This window comes from Cucurbitaria berberidis (genome assembly GCF_010015615.1).
Source record: "Cucurbitaria berberidis CBS 394.84 unplaced genomic scaffold K460scaffold_1, whole genome shotgun sequence".
Taxonomy (NCBI): domain Eukaryota; kingdom Fungi; phylum Ascomycota; class Dothideomycetes; order Pleosporales; family Cucurbitariaceae; genus Cucurbitaria; species Cucurbitaria berberidis.
Window position 1 is genome coordinate 306,975 of NW_024468935.1, and position 22,245 is coordinate 329,219.

Genomic DNA, 22,245 nt, shown 5'->3' on the forward strand with positions numbered 1-22,245 from the left:
CAGCGGTCACCAGTCGGCGTGCGCTATGTTTAATCAAGCGTCAACCCTGCAAAGCTTAGCACCTTCACGCCATGCTTCATTTGGCACGGAGGCCGATTTGTCTCCAGATGACCGTTGTCATCGGACCCAGGCCTAGGTGAAGCGATGCATATATGAGAGCTAATACCGAATGAGCCTATCACTAGGAGAATTTATTACATGTAATATGCGGTAAATATGCAGCGAAAGTTCGACGGAAATTCCCCGCACACTCTAATTCCCCGATCGCAACAAGTAGCCTAGCGTTTCACGACGACACCTTAAATTTCAACGCATCATTAGCCAGTTAGGACAACTAGTGTGATGTTTCAAAGGACCGTTTTGCGCTTTAATGTTTTGTTCCCACGAATAACGATCCCCTATACCTCACAGTTTTTATAGCTTGGCCCACCTTCCTAGTCGCTCAAACTTCCCTTAATCTGTTTAAGTGATTTATCCCGCGCCGCGGCTGTACAGAGGCATTCCGCGAAACCCTATCCGGCACTTTCAGATTGCTGCAGGATGAACATGCTCAAGTGGAAACGGAGGCGCTGTTCCGTAGAGCCAAGTGGCGGACCAGGGGTGTGGAGACAGAATGCTTTGGTATAAAGATGAATAAAGCCCAAGTTTTGACGACCAAGGTAACTTTGGCTGACAAGCTTACAATCAAAGCAGGACAGGCACATCTACAATGCTTTTCAAGAGCCTCGTCGCGGCGGCCGCGCTGGTCAGCACCGCATTCGCTGCTCCATCGGAGAAGCGCCAGAATGCCAAGCTGAAATGGTTCGGTATCAACGAGTCTGGCGCTGAGTTCGGCGAGAAGAACTTTACTGGTGTATATGGAAAGGAGTACATTTGGTACGATTTCAAGACCATCGACCAGTTCATCGGCCAGGGCATGAACATGTTCCGTCTCAACTTCTGTAAGTTTGGCTCTGTAGTCCTTCAATACGAATCGAAATATATTACGCGTTAGAAAGCTAATACTTCTCTTCAGTAATGGAGCGTCTAACCCCCAACAACCTAACCGACGCATTCGACCCTCTCTACCTAGGGAACCTGACCCAGCAAGTCAACTACATCACATCCAAGGGCGCATACGCAATGGTACAACCGCACAACTACGGCCGCTTCTACGGCAACATCATCACCGACACAGCCGGCTTCAAAACATGGTGGAAGAACGTAGCCGCGCAGTACAAAGACAACGAACTCGTCGTATTCGACACGAACAACGAGTATCATGACATGGACCAAAAACTCGTCTTCGACCTCAACCAAGCAGCCATCGACGGCGTGCGTGCCGCAGGCGCAACAAAACAGTACATCACGCCCGAGGGAAACAGCTGGACCGGCGCGTGGACCTGGATTTCCTCGGGCAACGGCGCCTCGCTCGTCAACCTCAAGGATCCGCAGAACAAGCTCGTCTACCAGATGCACCAGTACCTCGACACGGACGGCAGCGGCACGTCTGTGAACTGCGTCAGCGCGACGATATTCAAAGAGCGTCTGCAGGCTGCGACCAAGTGGCTCAAGGACAACAAGAAACAGGGTGTGATTGGCGAGTTCGCGGCGGGAAATAATGCCCAGTGTATTAGTGCGCTCAAGGACGGTCTTAGCTATTTGCAGCAGAATGGCGATGTGTGGCTGGGCGCTATCTGGTGGGCTGCCGGCCCGTGGTGGGCGGATTATATTTATAATATGGAGCCTGAGAAGGGCGTGGCGTGGACGGGTATCTTGCCGCAGATTAAGAGTTACTTTGTCTAGTCTAGGTAGATGGCTAGAATGTAAATGGGTGGATGAGGGGGTGCGGATAAGCCTAAAGGCTGGATTGGAAGGGGAAGAACTTTCTTGTAAATACCCTTTGTCTTGTATATACTCTATCTTCAAAAGAGCGTACTTGGGTGGAAAACTAATTTTCTCCTGCTATCGATCTCAGGGTTTTCCCTCCCAGGCCTTGGTCAAATACTCTTCCCCACTGATGAATTTGTAGTCTGGATATCGCTTGTTGAACTCATCAGAGACATCCCAAGACCCGTTCAGTATACCCTGGAGGAACATGATAACGAACTGCTCACTAAACACCGGCCTGTCCTCTACTGGAATGACAGGGTGAGAAAGTTGCGGCACCCAGTTCGTCTTCAGCACCCCCTTCTCGATATCCTCAACGCGGACGTTCTCGATGGTCCAATCCCCGCCCCTGATCTTCTGGCCTAGCGCAAGCAACTCGTTGATAGTCGTCCTGTGTCCGCGGAAACCTCCGACATTCGGCCAAGGGCGTTCATCTTCCAGAGCGCGTAAGAGAATCTCAGAGTCATCTGCGATTGCAGTGATAACGAGGGGGTAGCTTCCATCCCCCAGCACGATAGCCCGGCGGTTCTCAAAGTCAAGGAAGAAAGGCCACGTGATGAGCTCGGGGCTCAACGGATATGGATGCGCAAAGTAGTCCATAAAGATACTCGGCTGAAATAAACAGTACTCGAGTTGTGCCAGCTTGCCCTCTTCTTTCAGCTGCGCCAGGTAACGTGCAATCTCATCCTTGTTCGCGTACGGTGCACATCCCGAGTTGTTCTTGATGCCCCACTCGCTCGGTGCGAACCGGCGGACGCCGGCATCGATAGAGGCGTGGATTAGGTTCTTTTGGGCCTCGCAGTTAACGTCCAGGTGCACGACGAAGAAGGAGAGGCAGACGTCGAAGCCTTTGAGCGCCGCTGTCAGGCTATCGCGATTGTGGTAGTCGACCTTTTTGTACGAGACTAAGGGAGAAGGAGAGGAGAGTTTAGCGGGATCGGAGCGAGTAAAGATGGTGATTTCATGTCTTCCTGAAGCAATTGTGGCCTTGAGAAGGTTGGTTGCGACATCTATTGTAGTAGTGAGCAACTTGAAGGTCCTTATCCGTGTGGTGGGGGTAGTGGGTCGAAGTTATGGATGTGGGGTGGAAAACATACTTCCAGTGCCGCCTGCTACTGCGACTTTGACCATCTTTGCGTTCAAACCTAATCGAACCGATCTGATCACAGGCGTTCAGAGTGTGATACGGGCCGTAGGAGATAATGGTGATGAGTAGTGGGGGACTCGTACTGCGCCGCTTTTGCCAAACTCCGCCACGAGTCAGTAGTGCGAATAATCGTGCTTGCAAATCGGTCCGTCGTAATGCACTCGCTCCGGTCAGGAGACCGTTTTGACACTTGCCAGCATACAACACGATGTGAGCCTACTGATCTTCATAATTGGTAATAGAGTGACTGGAAGTCAGTCACTATCTTTGGACAAGGTCGGCGGAGATAGCGGTGTTTTCAAAAGGCTTTCGAGTTCAGGAGTCCTCGTCGATCTGTGCGTTTTGGGAACCGATTTTCGACTAGTTGTATGTAACTGTACACATATACACTAGCATTGTAAAGATAAATTTCGAATATACGTCATGCATCGATAAGCGGAACATCAGGTAATGGCTTCTCTGGTAACGGTTTGGTCGGTAGTGGCTTCATTGTCCTCGGCTCATCCGTAAATGTTGGCGTTCTTGAGCTTTCTCCCTCGTCAGGGTCGTCGCGATATCCGCCCTGTAGGAGCGCATCATCTTCCTCGGCAGTCCTCTCCCGTCTCAAATTATCCCAAACATCGTCCATACCATCCCACTTGGCCAGCTCATTTTGTTCCTGCAACCAAAGCCAGAGCTTGTAAATGCCGAAGAGCACGATAAGCCCAGCGATGGTACTACCGGCTATGACGAAAACAGAGTTCCACTCATCCCAATGGACGATGTCACCGAGCATTTTGCGCAGTGAGCCTTGCTTTCCGTAGTCACCCCATTCTTTGCCGCGATAGATGAAGCGGCGCCCATCCTCTTCCCATACATCATTGCCGAAGAAGCGCCCAACCTTGTCCCAAAGTGTCGGCGTCTTTTCTGCTGGAAAAGTGTATGCTCGTGCTTCTAATCTCATATCAACGATCTCAAACTCATAGGTCTTCTCGTCTCCACCGGGAGCGAAAAGGTCCCCCGCAGCCTTTGTATCCGTTTTGCCTGTGTAGCTTTCCAGCTTCGCTTCCCTGCCGGCTACCAGTATCCGCACCATCTTCTGTGATGCATTGTCAAATTTCGAGTAAGGATCGTGATCGTGTCCAGACCATCCGCCGATGATATCAAGAGCAATCTCCCAGTATTGTGCGTCCGCGTCGTTGCCTTCGCCAGTGTATCCAGTGGGCTTGGTGGTATAGAGGTAATCAAGGAGGATCGAAGGGAGGCTAGGCCCTGAACACCAATCGACACAAGGTGGACTACGCTTGCTCTTTTCTGCTGAACACCACAGATCCGAGCATGCTAGACCGGAGGATAGATTCTTGTTCGAAATGGAAGGCGAAAATTGTAAGACACGAAAGCTTGGGGGACTCGGTATAGTTTGGAGGGGATAAACAGGGTTGCCATCGAGCAAAATGGTACGATTATTGTGCGAGAGGGTGAAGTTCATCAACTATGTTCAGTAAAGGCGTGGTCAGCAATCTCTCTTCCAACGAGCTCGACACAGAGGTACAACCAAACTCACAAAGATTTGATCAGTCTTCACAATCTTGCGCTCAGACTCCTTCGTATATTCGGCATACGGGCAGTCCTTACATTCAATCTTGGCTATATAGGAGGACCCGGGCACAACTACGACATCATCAATGGGTTGTAAGCGAGCCTCAAGTCTCCCATCCTTTGCGGAAGGCTTCGAGAAGTCGAGCGCTTCATGAAGGTACGCAGCACAAACGGACGAGTACAACAGCAGTACAAGCGACAAGGCAGCTGGCAGCATTGTGTAGTGGTGGTGTTGTTCGGGAGACGCAGGGGCGATGCCTGGGCCACCTAGATGATGAACCTCGCCATTGTCAGGGGCGTAGCGTGCAGGGGTGGGGCAGGTCTAGCCGGCGGCACAGCTTATCTAATCAGCGGCTTCCCCGCAACGTGCCGCCGTGCGTGCCATGTCTACAGTGTCAGTGTCAGTATGCTGCTTGTCTAGTCAGGCGAACAAGACTACGCATCGCGCAAACAATGCCAATACTAAGGGAAGGTTCCACCGTTATGCTACGTGGTGGTACCTGCATGCGACTCGTTCCCACATGTGACGTCACACCATGAGATCACCGATGCGCCGCCACCTTAAATCCGCAGTCCTACCCTACCCAGACTCTTAAGTCCTACACAAACCTCACATAACCACCATACCTACACACGCAACACTCAGTATCCATCACAAAGCCCTACCAAACACCACCATGTCCAACTCAAGCTCCACATTCCAGTCCTTCTCCACATCCTTCTCCTCCAGCTCTGTAAACGGCCAAACCACCTCGCACTCCGAGTCCACATACTCCGATCCCTCCGGCACACGCGTGCACCGCACAAGCCAAGAGCCAGGCCAAGCCGCGCGGGAGGAGCGCTTCGAAGTCGACCACAGCGGCAGGCGCGTCAAGGGTGCACAAGCAGACGACCAGAAGAGAATACAAGATGTGACAGATGAGGAGGGCGAGGGTGGCGAATCGAAGGACGACGGACAGGCACAGAGGGATAGGGAGTATGAGGAGAGGATCGAGGGAGAGTACGCTAAGAGGGAGGGCGGCGCGTAGGCGTCTTCTCAGAAGGAGGGGGAAGGGGGGCCTTAAGAGTATGGAAATACGGAAATTGAAACTAAGACGACAAACGTGTGTTTTTCTTTCAACGAGGTATTGGTCCAAGAAGCCATGGTACGGCCTGATAAGATGTTAATGTGTATTTTTACATGGCCGACTTCCTATCATCACGCTTCCCTTTGTTCTATTCCGTAGGTAGTCGTTGTTAACGGAATGGAGTCTTCTCATTACCGGCATTACGCTTTTAGTTTGGAATGCTACTCTTAATAATGTCTTTACAAATCGTTTCTTACATCCCCATCATCCAACAGCAGCCATTCCACGGGCAGAGGCTCATATGAACAGGATACGCATTCTCATAAGCTGCAGAGTCCTCTAGAAACAATGTCCACTCTCGCAACGATGTAAGCACTAACATTCGTCAACCTTGTCCAGGTACCACCTAGCAGTTTCTTGTCTGCCATAGCTCGCGTAATCAAAGCCCAAAACCTAGCGCGCTGAGCCTCACTAGACATGCATCCAGCATGCGGGTTCCTATTATGAAACTACCATAATTTTCCCTTCTTCATTGGCTGAACTCGCCTGATTTATTTCAGACGTCGGAAGTTTCTCTTGATGTTTATTCACTCAACCTCTACAAAGCCTCTGTAACGTGCTTTTTGTGTAACCCAGGGTATCCACAGTCGGGTGTCTCGCAGTTGAAACGTAGGTAGAGGTTCCGTATTCATGTGAGTGCCAGAACGGTATTTTGAGTCAAAGTGATATGAAACTTCTCTGGTTATGGTAAGTCAGATTGTCACCAAATTCCTTTATTGGCGTAGATCCTATGAATCGCGAGTATTTGACACTTTGTAACAGATTCTCGAGTCAGTAAGTGTCGAGGCAATCCGCTGGGCTATTGAGCGAGCCAGGGTTGTTTCTTCGCAGCAAGAATGCATCAGTGCCACTTGATGCTCCTAGTATGGCAGAGTTAAGGTCCAGACCTAGATGTATTTATTCCCTTTCTTCTTCTTGTTCCCCTACTTCTCTCGATGACCACCATTAGTTCCCCATACCGAATTCCAAGCGTATACAAGTCGCTTTCTCCAATCCCTGTGGAATAAGGCAATTCAACCCCACTTTGGTTCTTTAGTCGTCTCTCCCCATAAAAGCATAGACTATCACCTCTAGCTTGACATGGACATACCAACCTCATCGCCACTCGTTCGTAGTAAGCGTTGAAAAGAAAAGCTGGAAGCCGACATGGAAGCATAACTTTACGAATTGCTAATGCTATTCTTTACCCCGGATATGCCATTTGAAATCTTGGAAGATATATTAAACTCGAGAACTTTATGAAATTTTGAGGGTTGGAGGTGCATGTCCATACTTTATACACATATTAGCCTAAAACTTGCTACGTATGCAGTGGGTCTTTGGACAATAAATGGCCTTGCACTTTTTTGTGAAGAAAATGATCAGTGTAATGCATGAGAACTCATCGGAGGCGAAGTTCGCTTTTCAAGACAAGATAGAAGAATCACAGGAGCCTTGTAATCTAGTATTCTTACTGTAAAGCGTGGCAAAGAGAGAATAAGCCTATCTTTATTTCTCATATCAGGAGTTGGACATGTACATGATACAGTGTTTGGAAAAGTTGTCTCTCTACTACACTTCAACTTCCTCTCCACCACTATGTTTACGATTTGTGCAGTAGCAAATTTCATATGCCTGGCTTAACTCATATATCGGAATCATTGTGTTGCCTTCAGCATTGATGAAGGATTCACTCTTCGTGAATGTATCGACAACATGGAGAACATATGGATGGCGAGGTCGGTCATAATCTAAATTGTTCGCCCCGGTGAAGTAGTTGGGATATTTTCAGCGATTCGGTAGCTCTTGTGTCATCGTGAAGAGGGAGTGTGTACCGTAGTGTGCTCGAGAACCCAGGAGGCTCTCAAGATTGTAGCGATTGAAGCTGGTCAGGTATATCCATCACCGTAGAGGCATTCGGGGGCGTGGCTATGAGCCTACATTAGTTTTATGCGTCTTCGTGAAAGGTTTTGCGTACAATTTGCATGTTGGACGTTGATGTACTTATAAGTAGGGCTCCTTGACTTCAATACACTTTGCATCGCAGAATGCTTAGGTTGTGAGGCATTGAAGAACATCAGGCTAGGTTATGGTCGAGGTCACAGTCATCACAGCAAGTCAATGAGAAGTGTAGTCTGATGGTGAGAGGCGCGGCAAAGAAGCAGCCAGCGCAAAACAAAGATTTCATTCGTGATCAAGCGCCGAGGCGCCGCAAAAGACCACCCAACCCAGCACCTAAACGCCGCCAGCCAGTCGTCTCGTCGCCGTCGTCGTCGTCGTCGTCATCATCATCATCATCGTCATCGTCGTCCTCGTCCCTCATCCTCCCCAGCTCGCACCGCCGGACAGACGGGCAGCTTCGACGCGGCGGGCGACAGCGAGTCTGCTATCTGCGTCCTGGAGGACAACAATCAGTAAAGGTTACTTCGAATTACCACCAGTGACAATAAATTGACTTACGAGCTTGTGGAACCAGTCCACGTACTCGACGATCCGCTCGTACTCGGTGTATTGGTTGGCCACCCGCCGTTGGGAATCGTGGGCCATCTTGACCTGAAGCGACCAGGTCGCCAGCGCGGAGCTGAACTGCGCGAAGCTCTGCGCACCCGGGCGGACAGGGGTTGGAGGGGTGTTGGGAGGGTCACCGCGAGCGGGAGGACGCCTCGGAAAACCGCCAGGTGGAGGAGGAGGAGGAGGAGGCGGCGGAGAAGAGGGCCGTGGGTGTGGGCCGAATGGCGGACGAGGCACGGGCTCCTCGCAGAAGAAGTGGTTGTCGCGTCTGGAGTCCATTTTTCTGTTGTATGGAGTCACAAAGAGCTGTAAATCTTCAGAATTGGTGGCTTTAAATATGCTACTCTCTGAGGCCCCTGCGCTGCGTCACGGGGTTTGCCAAGCCGACGTAGACCCGAGCGACGACGGCTCCTTCACCACTGATAGCCCCTCATTTGGCTGGGAGGAGGTCATACTCCTGGTCGGCAGTCGTATCCCATCCAGCTCTTAGACGTATGGACTCCCAATCAGAAGACTTCGACCAAGTGACTTCAACATCTCGCAGGGGCTGCAATTCACTGATGCGGGAGTAGCAACCTCCAGATCCTACCTACACCCAGTATTTCCTACAACACCAAGACCTTTCGCGGCGACATCACTGCGCCCAGTACGAGAGCCAATGGCTTACGTTAAAGAACACAGCAAACGTTGACTGCTAGAAGCGAGTGCTGGTGGAGGAGATTGGAGACCACAACGTGTGATTGAATGGCAAGGCATAACCATGGACGGGGCTGAGGTAGACAGAGATGACGATGGCTTGATGGAAGGCATAACCATGGACGAGGCTGAGATAGACAGGGATGACGATGACTTGATAGAAGGAATAGGCAATAGGAGATATACCATACTTGTCGGAACAGCTGCGATGCAGATGGAGATAGGCGCTGCATATATTTGTTTCAATGTTGAGTCCGGAATCCCGCGCCTGTAGACGAAGACTTCATCGTGCATGTGTAGCTTATGAATCGACATCTGTGACCTGCAGGTTGTTTGTTGCAACTTGTTCTGCTATGTGCACTCGTCGTCGCCCATGGTTTCGAGGATGCCATATGCGCCGGAGAAGCACGCATGAGCTACGCATGTAATAGATGAAAGCATTTTGGGTGACATCTTGAAGCGAGACATGTGCTGCAGTTCCTATAGCCCCTTCGGCTCTGCTTGTTCTTTCGTGCACCACGAAAGCTTGACAAACAAGTCTCAGATGGAGCCAGGAGCGGGGTACCATCTCCTACTCTGTAGATCTGGTAGACAATGCCAGCCTCATTTTATGGGAGGACCCAAAATATGACGGTACTGTGGCCGCCATCTCGCTGTCTGCGCTTTCGTTTCGTGGCGGGGCTTGGGCAAGTGAGTTTCGTCGGCTTGTGCGGCTCCCTCTGCACCACCTTTACCACGCATACGGCCGAACCACCACAACGCTCTCGACAAGCTCTTTTAATACTCATGAAAGTTTCCTAGGCTCCGCGCAGTTCTCGCAGTCGTGCTGGCTTCCACGATGGATCCCTCTGCGGCGGCGAGCTCGAGAGTCCCCATCGACCCCGCAACACCACACGGACATGCTCAAGCAACAAGACCAGCCCTAGGGCAATGGCGCTTCATGGCACGCTTGGAAGAATATGCAGAGCTACAGACGGTCTCTCCAAATTGGCAAGACCGACAGCAGCATCGTCCGTGGCGAGTGGGCCTCGCGGATCACCTGTAACCCTCCACAACATCGTACTGGCTCACTTTTTCTCACGAACATCCGCGGAATTCCTTCCAGTCTTGATTTTAATTCTTTTATCAGGCGTCATTGTTGTCGCAGTCAGGCATTCTCGCCGCCTTTGGCCTCTGCCTACCGAAACGTACATCTGGCGGTAATGCGCACGACGGCATTTGCTTAGACGTGAGGGCATCAAAACACGTTACCCGGGATCTTGGAGAAGGGGCTTGAAGCAATCCAGCCCGGTGCGCTCAACAGCGTGGGGCCATTAGTCGGGCTCAGATGGGCAAAGCAGACCGCCGTCCGGGTTAATCAGGGCCTCGGTGTAGGCTCTTCAAGCGGCAAGTTCGTCTGGAATACCGTCTCCTCTTTCTCTGGCATTAGAACTTACATGGTCAGGTAGTGGAACTCAATCTGCCCTTTCGTCGTCGCGGTTCCTGATGCCTCCTGTTCCTGACTGGAAGCGATCCGTACCGGTCGAAGCCATTCCGCCCTCCATAACGCCACACCGGTGGTTCGACCGCAATAACCACTCGAGAATGTCGAGCCGGCAACCACAGAATAGCATACAGAAATCTGGGTACCTCGAAAGCCCCCGGGTTGGCGTATAACGTTGATGAAAAGGAGGGACGAAGTGTCGCCAGACGTCTGAGAGGGTTGGTGCGAAGCGAGCGTGGGGCTGGGAAGCCACGCCCCCCTACCAACATCAACCTCGGTTTACACAATCTCCATCTCTTCCTCATCCGCTCCATCAGCTTCACATCTTGTATACGCATCTCACGCGTTTTCTGAGAGGAAATGATTGTTCTGGGGAATCGTCGAGCCTTCAAAAGTCAGCAAACAAGCAACAAATACCCAGGGGCACAGCTTTCTCAGCTCAGCATGTCGCTTGGACGTACTTACCTCATAACACGAGCACGATGTACCGGGCCCGGGGGCTGAAGACGAAAAGAGGTAGATTTGGCAATGATATGGGCTGTAAGAGATGATGCAGTACTATCGCCCATGCTGGACATTGTCAACTGCAGCAGGAATCTGCGCCGCCATACACTGCCCTGAACACCCTCGGAGCCCAAAGTCCCAACACTGCAACCAGAGTACCAGATCAAAGACCGGGGATTCCGGAACTATACCGCACCCATCTTCCTCCACTTCCTCCCAAGGCCGACCCAGCCTATCCTACCAGCGCCGCGAGATATAGGCCGTCTTCAGAAGCCTGATCTTCGCGCACGTATACGAGTCGCCCCTCAAGTTCTATATTGTTGAGCATCGCTGCTCCAGACATCGAGTGGCATATTCTACGATACCACAGCCGCACCAGCGGCCACCCGCCTCTTCAACTCCCCGTCCGCCCGCCCAATCTGAAGGTACCGCCTATGGTGTACTCGGGGATGCCATGGTTTCGAGCACAGCGGTGTCATCACCTATGGTGTTCCCGAGGGATACCATGGTTTCGAGCACAGTAATGACACCGCTGGTTGCGGCATCCCCAGGCACACCACAGTTTCGAGCACAGTAATGACACCTCTGGTTGCGGGGTCCTTGTGGGCCCGGATCGCTGATACGAATACGGCCATCTTGCCGGTCAATGTGGTCCGTATCAGCGGCCCTATGTATGCCCACTATCCGCTATACCCGGGAGCCACGCTGCCTACCAACTGCGCGCTCCGGGTCCAGAGGTGCCACCACCTCCTGCTATTTCCCCGAGCCACGCCGTCTACTGACGTCGCGCTCGGGGTCCACAGGATTATTCGGACCCGGCCCCGACCTCGCCGGATCCAGTCGTCACCTCCGATTTACTTGTGACGTCCTTTATGTATTGTGTTGTAAATTTCTCTTGGGTCGAGCTTGTTCTCGATGCGTTCTTGACAAAGTGTTGTGTCTCTGTTACGAACCGTTGGACTCCCGATGAGGTTCTCTGGCATACTAAAGACGAGCAGCGCGAAGCCTGGAGAGGCATAAACAGGCGGCGGATTGCAATCGGCTATTCGGCGTGTGTCTGACGGCTCAAACGCTCTTGACGTATTTCTAGTTGCAAGCGCAAGAGGATTCTGCGACACTGTTAGCCCGAGCTTCGCATGCACTCTCGAAAATCCAGCAAAGTCGACGTCCATCAGAAGCTCTGTATAGCAGCACCAAAAACCACAGCATACACCACATCCTCGTCAAAGTAAAATGCAACGAGGCATGACGTATAAGGCAACGAGGCATGGGTAGGGGCCAGGTTATCTCTGCTCATGTTTTGGGCCAATGGCCACCTCATCTTGTGGAGAAGATTTAATAAGAGAATATGGTGCAACTTACCGCAGGTCAAACTCCTCGTATGGATCTAGCGAAAACATCCAGTTGTTGTATCTTCTGCGAGGGTGTTAGTACAGGTTCAGCGCTAATGGGTTGAGCAACAAAGCATCAGGATATCCTTCTCAGAAGCTCTCTTTTAGCAGCATTGGGGAAATCAATATGATCCGCAACCTCACCTACAACAGAACACGGCAAGGCGGGTTCAATATTCGAGCGCTCCCTCAGCGAGATCAAATGGTAGGGAAGAAGTCGCCGATTGGTTGTTCACACCAATCATTGGTTCAACCCTTCATCTTGGATACGAAAGAAGAGAAGAGAAAGGCAGTACTCACCTCGAAAAGCACACGTTGAAGTGCTAGAAACCGTGTCTTCCATAGCAGGAGCGTAGATTGACAAGCCACCGTACTTGTCGAAGTCGATACCCACATGCTAGCCTGCAAGACTGTGGGAAGGAGTCCCGCAGCTGGCTCGAGGACCACTTGAACGCAGAATGGCAAACTCGATCATTGCCAGGGATCCTTTAGGCCACGATGAAGCGCTTGGCATATATTGCGATCGATCGCAAAATGAATGTAGCGACCTAGGCTGTCAAGTATTAGCACCATTCTCGACACAGGACCTAAGATCGTCGATGAATAGCGAAACAAAAGAGAGGAACCGAAGAACAAATGTCCGAGCACGGAAACCCACGTATCGTGTGAAGTGGAACGGCCACTACCAATCATGGAACGTTCCTGCGTGCGATCGCGAGCCACCGCGAGATTTTCTCTCGCCGTCGAGAGTTTCAAAGAACAAGAACAACAGATACTACACTGGCTACTGAAAACGGCGGCCATCGCGAGGTTGATTTTTCATGTCTGGCCATGCTTTCTTCCCTCCTGGGCAAGAAAGGATCGAACGAAGATGCTATAGGGAAGCGCTTTCGTTGATCAAGGCCGAAGTCGATGCGTAAAATGTGAGGAAATGAAATTGAATGAACTTACTTCTACCGTCAGCCGACGATGACCGGTATCGGTCCAGCTTGCGCTCACACCCTTGATCTTGACAGTGGAGGCTTGAGCAGCTGTCTAAGTCCACTCGCTGAGTGCATCTTGGTATCACGGCCAGGGCTCCTGCCTCGCGCAAGTCGATAGCGAGTCGAGACACAGCGCGCCTCAAGGTGTGTCACCGTTCGTTTGGAGAGGTGATAGATTGGGGGCGCGGTAAAGGATACGTCTCGCGGACTGCGAGGATTCGATGGCCTTCTCGTAAAGGGTACGACCGTTGATACAGAGAGTTTCTGTAGCCTTAGGTTGTCAGTGTGGTCAAGAGATGGATCTCGTAAGGTACTACTTACAGTCGAGCGAAATGTCGTTGGCTGGTACCCAGCATCTCACGAGGACGAGAGACATAGTATTGTAGCGATGTCCTACATCGCTTGGCTGTTGCAGTGCTAGGCTTTACTTGCGTCATGGTCAGCAGTGCGTTCTTCTTGTTCGAAGATGCGAACATCTAACACACTGACGTGGGCCGACAGCAGTCAGGTGGTGACAGAGATGGCGGCCGCTGCTGTGATCGTCAGTATTTGTGTCCTAAGAGGAGGTGATAAGAGGGGGAGCACGCACCACGACCGACGCAGTAGACCTTCGAGAGTCGAGGGTTGTTCCGAGTCGGGACTTTGGCTGTTGTGGTTATTAATCCTCGGGTGGGGTTGCAGTCGCCTTGCTGGTGGTTGACCCGATTGGGAGCTTGGCTATTCGCAGAAGTGATCAGCAGGGTTTCCTGACGAGGAGCGTGATCTGACCGAAGCATTGCTCCAGAAAGGAAGGCGCTATGAAGAGTTGACTGGTGGGGTGGGTGGCAGGGTATGGGGTGTAGGAGTAGTGAAACCCCCGGTGCTGCCAGGGCAACAGGCGTGAGGGCCGCCAGCAGCGAAAGGCATGGCACGTTGCCGCGTCGGTGCAAGCATGATAGGAGATGATAAGGATCGTGTAACGACTTACCTGGGTGGTGTTGAAGCTGGTCGTCAAGCTGGCCGTTACGCTGGCCGTCAGCAGCAGAGCAAATAGCTCCGCACCGAGTGAGCCCGACCGGAACGGCGCAGGGCGTTGCAGCGAAGCTCGAGAGATTGACTCGAGCGTCGTGGGCGTATTGGAAAGCCACCCAGTGTGGTATTCATGATCAAGAGATGGAGAGAGCAACGAGGTTGGTGTTTGGGAAAGTGGTGTTGAGGAGGCGGAGGTTGAGAGTGAGAGGGCGAAACTTATATGTCCCTTGGACCGACCTTGGAGGGGCAACGCATAGTTTCGCTAACATCATTTCACCACCCAGGTCTACAGATGGCGATGCAACACCACAACGAAAAGATCTCAGCACCAGAGAAGTTTGCGGAGGGTGCCACGGACTGTAGCATTCTAATCGCACTACTCTGGAGAGATTTTAAGGTGTGGATGTGGAGAAGTGGCGTAGGAAGGTTAGACATTGCAAAGCCTTGACGCAAAATCGCGTCCAGGGGCAATACAAGAACACCAAAATACGCTCGGTGAGTGTGGGCTAGATTAGTCAGACCGGGGTGCATTACGTGTTGACGGAAGAGGCAGAAGGCGAGCGGCGTACAAGGGTGACTGGCACATACACTCGAACGGATGCAAGTACATTGGTAACAATGAAGCCTCCTCTTCAACATAATGAAGCCTCCTCTTCAACATGACTCTTTTGAGCGTGCGTGGGTCGCTGAGGTGCAGAGAATACCTCCGCCGCCAGGATGGCTGCCTTCAAGGACAAGCCCACCAAAACATCAACGTGTGAAATGAACAGACCGCACAACCAAAGTGCGCCCACCTCGACCCTCGACCCTCGACCCTCGCTCTCGAATACCCTAGCTTCTACCAATCCTCAGTACCAAACCTAGGAGCTGATCAAGTTCAGTCTCAGGGAACTCTGTCTGCTGTTCGAAGCAAAAGCCCCTCGCAGTTCACAAGCCCCATACTCAACCACCCTCCTACTCCCGTCGTAGCTGAACCCAAGCCCCCGGAGCTCACGTCGAGCCAACTACTACTGTTGTCGAAGACTCCTTAAAGGTTACAATTCCGCCTTTAACAACCCCCCACGCGCGAACAGTAGTTCTCAATGCCCATCCTCCACACTACCTTGGAGATCAGCGTAGCCTGGAGGATATCCGCGAGACCGCAGCCATAAGTTGGCAACGAAGAACACCACAGAAGGTCGAGTCAAGGTCAGGTCAGCGGGGGAACCGCTCTTACAGCAAGAAAGGGATCGAGCCGTTGAGCCCTCCAGGAATCAGAACCCGACCAACCTGGCTCGGCAGCGTGGGCTCGCCCCGGCTGATGGCAGGCACGACGTTACTCGAAGATGGTCAAGGCAACACTTTATTACTACCTGGGGGCGCGACTGGGCCTGTCAACTGAGCGGGTCGTCAATACCACCACATCGATAGCGTAGACACCACAGAAGGGGTAAATGGTAGAGAGCATGAGGACAAACGCCCCGGAGGCAACAGTGCGGGGTTATCGTCTACCACATCTGAGACACCAACTACCGAGCATATGGAGTTCGAGTACGACGAGTTGTTGGAAGTTGAAGAAAACAATGCGACTGTTGAGCCTGGCGCTGATGATAGTTGGGCGTGGCCTCTTCTTGCGAATGCTCTGGTCGGACGGGTCGCAGTCGCAGTCTACAAGCGGATGCTACGGCTAGTGTCTATTCTCATTGAGAACAGTAATGGCCCCGATCGCGAGTAATGGAGCGCTTCTACGGCGTTGAAGGGCATCAGGAAGCACTTAGATGGCGAGAGTCTAATCGTATCGCACGTTCCAATGATTCAGATCGAAACACCGCCTCTGTGATTGACTGAGAACTCTGGTTGACCTCGAAATCACCATATAGGGTTTTCGGAACATCATTGTTCAGCAACCTACATCTTTTGAAGTAGAATCCGCCTCCTACGTTTAACTCTAACAGTTCTCCCCAGCAACCATCATAATGAGCGAAGCAATGCCTACACGATAAGAACCATCAACGACCTCAATGTGGAGCTTTCACTCCCGTACCCTGAGAGCTATACACACCCATGCGATACTCAAATTTCCCGTTCACAAGACATCAAGAAGGCTGGAGCTACACGCGAAGCTATGTACATTCAATATATATCAAACACACCCTAGGCCTTCAACACGGAATTTCAGCTCTATTCCCCCATGTACACGGTACCGACACTCTTTCCCAACACCCTACGACACCCCTCGTTGCCTTTCAATAGAGTAGCCAACCGCTTCAGAGCCGCTGTTAGCAAGGCTCAAACCGCTCGATTGGAATTGTCCGGACTAAAAGCTTACCTCGACGAGTAAGCTAGAATCGAAAAGTCACCGGAGTGGTTGATTGTGGCCGAGCACGAGCTCACGCACACGTCAATAATTCGCACAACGAGGAAGTTGATTGAAGACGTTTTGGCTAGAGGGAGTTTACATTCTTCTTCTTAGACGGACCGCTCTGGAATCTCTCTTCGATGAGATCAAGAATACATCTACATACATTTGACGCTGCCGTCTTCGTCAATGTCATGGAACCTTTCCTCGACTTCGTCCCTTTCATCCACGTCCATTGAGCCTCTCCAGGGCTGTCCTTCCGCTTTCATACCCCTCTTTGGCTGCCCCCGGTGAGCCAGTGTGAGCAGTCTAGTTGGTAGTCGTGTACTCGAGGGTGTCCAAGGCCCGAGTAAGAATTACTTTCTAGGGGTTGGGCTATGATATCTTATCAGACCTGACTATCGAACAGGACATCTAGTCGACCACCATGGATGTCATTGTAGTCCTCAGTGTCATCTTTCTAATTTGCAGTACCCATCACAATCAGTTCTGCCTTCGCCTTGTGCTTAGCGTTTTCAGCTGCCTCCTCTTCCTTGCAGATCTGGTTGGCCCAGTGAACCTCCTCGGCCGTCACGAAAGATCCCACCAGCCGGGCCTTGATGATGCGCTCGGCTTTCTGGAGGGCTTCTTTGCGCTGATTCTTCCTCGCGTCTCTGACCTTGATACGCTCCGAGACCCAGTTAGTGGGAAGTGGTGTTTCTCTCGGGTTTGTGATGTGCGAAAGGGCTTGCTGACGGAGAGGGTCGGTGGCTTCACGGGCTAGAAGGCCGGGGATGTCGCGATATGCGTCCGCGAGAGAGGAAGGAGACCTGCGTGAGGTGCGTTTCTGGCCTGCCATCTTTGTACTGGGGTGGGATTCTTGAGTTTGGATAGAAGTCGTGGCTGTCTATGAGCTATTATATGTTAGCAGTTCCAAAAAGCGGTTGCGAACTTGTCATGTATTCTTCCACACCAACACATAAATCCACCCTTTCGAACCGGTTTCACCCCAACAATCGCCTACCCCAACGGCGATAATCTTCATGTTTGAAAGGCCGTACACAAGCCTGAGAATCAAGTTACTCCAAACTATTTCCAGGTATATAATCAATTGTGGGACTCTGTGAAGGGAGGTGTGGGATAGAAGGGAGAAAGAGGATCCGCAGAAGGGTTTATATAGCTGTATTCATCTTATGATGCACTCAAACAGCGAAGTTTGTGTTTGCGAAGCCAGTTCACAAGCCCTCGTCACAGTTGGGCCGGCGCGTCATGAGCGTAAACAGTGAAAGCATTCCCTTCCGCTCTAGGTCTTTATCAAATCATCCACCTCTGCATCTTATCTACCAGTCAACTCTACCATCACATGATAGAATTTCTTCTTCGCCGTCGTCTTCCTTCTTGGCCTCGTCGACTGATTTACTCCTCTTCTCACCACCCTTCCCAGCCTGAAGCTAACAGAGAGATGAGAAGCTATGATGGAGGGAGTCAACGGTTACGATAGTCTGAAACGAAAATTGAAAAGGGTGGATGCATCATGAGATTCCTGGTGTCAAGTACGGCAGGTGTAATATACCTCTACTAATGTTACTATAGACTAAGCTAGTTAGGTACTAGCAGAGGGCCTTCCTGTAGATACAGATTAAATAGACCTAATATAACGTTACTATTTAATGACAACAAACCTTACGCAGGTCTAATTCTATATTTCAATCTCTCTCTCTTATATCTCAGTAGTAAAATACGATATTATATTAAACGATTTCTACTTCTTCTCTTTTTATAATCTCTGCATACTCTTGTAATACTCCAGGCTCAACGGCAAACATTCCAACTCTTTCAAATATAAAACCTGAGAGATCTTGCCGCTTCCGTAGAATCAAACCCCTACATCTACGAAGGCGAGGCCCTAATGTGATTACTGCAATAAATAAGCAAGATAGGACTTCACCTTGATTCGGACTGAAATCGAAGCGAGAATCTATAGATGATACGATAGGGTGGTCGCTTGCTTCGTGTAAAAGCTCCAACCGAGTAGAGCTTCGGTATACCATTTCTGAAACAGGCGCAGAAACCTTCATCCTACCGCTGTAAACAGCGCCACAAGGATCCTCTGCCTCTGTATGGCATTCTGCTTCCAGAACGTTGGCATATACATGCTTTAGCTCTGAGTGGTAGTCAAACACACTTCCCTCATACATAGCGCTCTCGCCTTGTATTGATACCCAGGACCATGAGGGTGCTCGATACGGACTTGCGCGAGAACTATTCCGTGCGTCACACGTGCGCCACAGAAGTCCTCGCGGCAAGTCATTTCGCCATAGACCAGCTAGGTAGGGCCCAGCGCCGTGTTCTTGAAAATGATGAGCCAGTCCAGAGAGAGCTGGGAGTATGTCGCTGGGTTCAGTGAGGCCCCGAGCCGCTGCGTCATTCACAACTTCGTACCAAATCTTGAACTTGTCGGCGGAATGGGAATTTAATGCTTTGTGATAGCGAATCCTCTCGTTTTCGGCTGAGATGCCTCTGTCCAGCTCCATACATTCACAGGATAACGCTGAGTCGCATTCCCATATCATCTCCTTCCTTGCCAAGTGCACCATTCGAGAGGCTAGCAGTTGCTCCTGCAATGTCCACGCTCTTTGCATAAGAGGTTCACCAGTATCCGCAAGCCTCAGGCCATTCATGAACACCGCACACGGATTCCGGTGCAATTTATTTTGCCATCGAGCGTATACGGTTGTATTTTCGCTATCAACAATAGCTACTGGTACATCCTCTCTAGGATAACCGCCTTCTTCGTTTTCTAAAAATCCGCCGTGTGCGTTATCCGACATGTCTGCCCCCAGAACTATATAAGCGTTTTGGTAAACAGCCGCCATATTTCCCGACTCTTTCACCCAATCCTCTGTACTATCCTGAATGATGCACAACGCATCAATCCAGAGATACTTTAGACCAAGGCTCCTTGTGACTGTCACAGCGTCCTGGAAATCCTTAGGCAGACAGCCAAAATTGATTTCTTTCTTGTAGGCGTGAAGGTTGTTTTGCGTAGTCTGTACCGCGATTTTGCCACCCCAGCAATGACTAAGGGCAACGTAGGATCCTGTCGAACCCGAGACTTCTCTTAATTTGATATGATCGAAGGTGCTAGAACCAATATCTAGGACGCGCGTCGGCAACTTTACATCTTCATTTTGGCGACAATTTGTGTGGGTTTCGCGGCATATCCTTAGCCACTCCTGAAAGATTGCCAAATCAGTGGACCTTCGCGGGTGGACAGCACGGCCGACACCAACCATAGGCCACGAGGACTTTGCTTGATCAATCTCCGTATAGAAATAGACTCAATAGTCGCCATGGACGCGATTATTCCACATCCTCAGTATGAATGTAAGGTCCCGTTTGAACGTGACTGATGCTTCTGTATTTGGAACAGGTTCCCCAAGCGCTCGGAGCACGCCGAGATACCGAAGGCGACATTCCTGACAGCCAGACTCTGCCGATGTACTTAAAGATTGGAGTCCTATAGAAAAGTAATCCCGTTCAAGAATTATTTTGCAAGTCTCACAGAACGAGTCTGAGGATGGGACCGATGCGAAGTGAACTAAGGAATCGTGTTCTAGAGTGTCGATATGTGCCATTTTCTTGCTAATGAAGCGCTTTGCTTTTGTAATTATTCGTCATGTCATTCTTCAATAGCTAACGTGAGATTGAAGTAGTTGTAATAGAATGAAAGCTATTTGGGCTGCTTCTAGCTCTTGGACTAACATTATAGAGAGAGTGAGGGGCTCTGTACTAGAAATAAGCCTGTCTTTCAGCCTGCAGGACTAGGTGCCACGTCAGAGGGCTGGTTTAGTTTCGTTTGTAATCACGCGCTTGGAAACTCCCCTGCTTTAGCATTATACACATAATCAAAAGTGACGTGTAATGCAAGACTAGCCTATAGAATAAATGCCTCATGTATGGCGCACATGTCCAGCAATTTAGAATCTGTCGTGTTATCAGCGGGGGCTCAGCTCTGCATAACTTTGCATTGTGTCCGAGCCAATTGTCTGATCAATTGCTGCACCCGAAAAGGATCTGAGCTACAATGTCAAGTATACTTTGGTGCCTATATCAGCCTGCCCAGTTAAAACAAGCTATTCGAGCCCAACCTGCTACGCGAACCTTGCCTACCACGTCCATTTCCTTGTCTGCTTACCTTTGCTCTACTGCCCCGACCTGCCGGCTCCCCGCTCTACTAGATGCAGTAGATCGAAATTTGCCCCGCATACACAGTACAGGCGAGCTGTAACGGGCGCTAGATAGGAGATAAATGACTTAGATGTTGGCTTTACGTAGAATAGATCATTCAGTAACTCAGATACTGCACGAAATGAAAACTCGGGGTAAACTCAGTTGAGATGCGTGAACATGATAGATATTGAACGCCCCAAATGCATCGCCAAGTACTATACAAAGGTATTAAACTCCCAATCAAAAACACAACTCCTCGCTTCATGACTGTCATCGCTGGTAATCGTACAAGAGAAAAGCCAATCGGGATCTATCGATGCCGACGCGCACAGGCTGATGCGCAGGCTAGAGAACAGTACTGTTCTCAGATATGATCGTGGCGTCCAAGGGCGCGGCCTTTCTTGCCCAGCGCCTTAGCCTCACCCTGCTTGATCTTTGCAAGACGAGCCCTAACAAATAATTAGTATTGAATTACAATAAACACACATTCAGGAGAGGTAGATACTTACTCCTCAGCAGCCTCACGCTCCAACCTAGCCATATTGGCCCTGGCGTCTCGCACGGCGTTCTTAGCAGCGAACAAGGCGCGGTCTGCTTCTCTCTCGGCAGTCTCAGCTTGGAGAAGGGATTGCTTGGCCGCGTGGATGCTCGGGTCGCCGGAGCTGCGGTTGAACATGCCTGAAGTGCGCTTTGGGGATGTGGTGTGGGTCGTGTTGTGGTGCGTAGTGCTGTGGCGCTGGTCGCGGAGAGATGGAGATGATGACCGACGACGGTGGAAGAGCGATGGCTTGCGTGCAGGTGCCGTGGTGACGGGGGGAGGAGTTGGCTCGCGGCGGGATCCGAAGAGAGGCATGGTGTTGAACTGGTGGTGGTGGTGGTTGGGGTTGGGGTTGAGGTTGAGTAGTTGAAGTTGAAGTTGAAGTTGAAGTGCGATTAGAAATCGAGATTGGATTCAAAACAGACTTGAAAGCTGATAGTGCAGAAAGCCAGCAGGCGGCGAGAATCGCGAGTGTTTATACAGTTTGTTTGCTGGGCATGACATAGGCGGTGTCTTTGTCTCGTAAAGCAGGAAATCATGCCTCAGGAAGCCGAACCGTGCGCATGACGTCAATCTGCCCCCAGAACCAGGTGACGGCGCAACAACACAGCGCATCGCAGCAGCCGCATCGTCATCCAATCTCAATAAACGAGAATTCAAGCCCGAGGAGGTGGAGAGATTGGTGTTTGACGCAACATGATAATACTTGGGGCTTCGGCATTGTTAGCGCGTCTTCCGTCTGCTAAGAGTACGGGGTCAGGGTCTTGCCCACATGCTAGTGCGCTTAAGTTACTCTAAGTTTATACTAAACACGACCTACTCGATGCCGTGTTACCCAGATATCCCAGCAAACATGTCCTCGCCTATCTTTCGAGCGG

General features: G+C 50.9%; 7 protein-coding genes across 7 annotated transcripts; 2 read left to right on the forward strand and 5 right to left on the reverse strand.

Annotated features, from left to right (window-relative positions):
- Positions 1-709: 709 nt before the first annotated feature.
- On the forward strand, positions 710-1,785 carry K460DRAFT_273396 (glycoside hydrolase family 5 protein; the record flags this gene model as incomplete). Its single annotated transcript, XM_040927872.1, has 2 exons — positions 710-941; positions 1,016-1,785. 2 exons carry the CDS (start codon positions 710-712, stop codon positions 1,783-1,785), a joined length of 1,002 nt encoding a protein of 333 aa, XP_040792217.1.
- K460DRAFT_360512 (NmrA-like family protein-like protein) lies at positions 1,768-3,454 on the reverse strand. The gene is made up of 2 exons (XM_040932287.1): positions 2,967-3,454; positions 1,768-2,879 (listed from the first exon to the last, which is right to left on the reverse strand). Exons 1-2 carry the CDS (start codon positions 2,998-3,000, stop codon positions 1,954-1,956), a joined length of 960 nt encoding a protein of 319 aa, XP_040792218.1. The 5' UTR covers positions 3,001-3,454; the 3' UTR covers positions 1,768-1,953.
- K460DRAFT_372136 (uncharacterized protein) lies at positions 3,438-4,811 on the reverse strand (the record flags this gene model as incomplete). Its single annotated transcript, XM_040934480.1, has 2 exons — positions 3,438-4,487; positions 4,560-4,811. The coding sequence occupies 2 exons, from the start codon at positions 4,809-4,811 to the stop codon at positions 3,438-3,440; spliced, it is 1,302 nt and encodes a 433-aa protein (XP_040792219.1).
- A 191-nt stretch (positions 4,812-5,002) lies between these two features.
- K460DRAFT_360513 (uncharacterized protein) lies at positions 5,003-5,907 on the forward strand. Its single transcript, XM_040932288.1, has one exon. The coding sequence runs from the start codon at positions 5,272-5,274 to the stop codon at positions 5,620-5,622; it is 351 nt and encodes a 116-aa protein (XP_040792220.1). The 5' UTR covers positions 5,003-5,271; the 3' UTR covers positions 5,623-5,907.
- Positions 5,908-8,019: 2,112 nt separating this feature from the next.
- K460DRAFT_399770 (uncharacterized protein) lies at positions 8,020-8,490 on the reverse strand (the record flags this gene model as incomplete). The annotated part of the gene is made up of 2 exons (XM_040936260.1): positions 8,020-8,097; positions 8,161-8,490. 2 exons carry the CDS (start codon positions 8,488-8,490, stop codon positions 8,020-8,022), a joined length of 408 nt encoding a protein of 135 aa, XP_040792221.1.
- Positions 8,491-17,077: 8,587 nt separating this feature from the next.
- On the reverse strand, positions 17,078-19,892 carry K460DRAFT_399773 (HET-domain-containing protein; the record flags this gene model as incomplete). The annotated part of the gene is made up of 2 exons (XM_040936261.1): positions 17,078-17,503; positions 18,645-19,892. The coding sequence occupies 2 exons, from the start codon at positions 19,890-19,892 to the stop codon at positions 17,078-17,080; spliced, it is 1,674 nt and encodes a 557-aa protein (XP_040792222.1).
- A 1,301-nt stretch (positions 19,893-21,193) lies between these two features.
- Positions 21,194-21,682, reverse strand: K460DRAFT_349829 (uncharacterized protein; the record flags this gene model as incomplete). Its single annotated transcript, XM_040931444.1, has 2 exons — positions 21,194-21,278; positions 21,339-21,682. The coding sequence occupies 2 exons, from the start codon at positions 21,680-21,682 to the stop codon at positions 21,194-21,196; spliced, it is 429 nt and encodes a 142-aa protein (XP_040792223.1).
- Positions 21,683-22,245: the final 563 nt, after the last annotated feature.

Excerpts from the sequence above, each read along its gene's own strand:
- K460DRAFT_360512 (XM_040932287.1), bottom strand. The coding sequence starts at position 3,000 with ATGGTCAAAGTCGCAGTAGCAGGCGGCACTGGAA. Across the intron at positions 2,880-2,966 it reads AGTAGCAGGCGGCACTGGAA|ATGTCGCAACCAACCTTCTC; the intron begins GTATGTTTTCCA and ends CTACTACAATAG.
- K460DRAFT_360513 (XM_040932288.1), top strand. The coding sequence starts at position 5,272 with ATGTCCAACTCAAGCTCCACATTCCAGTCCTTCTCCACATCCTTCTCC.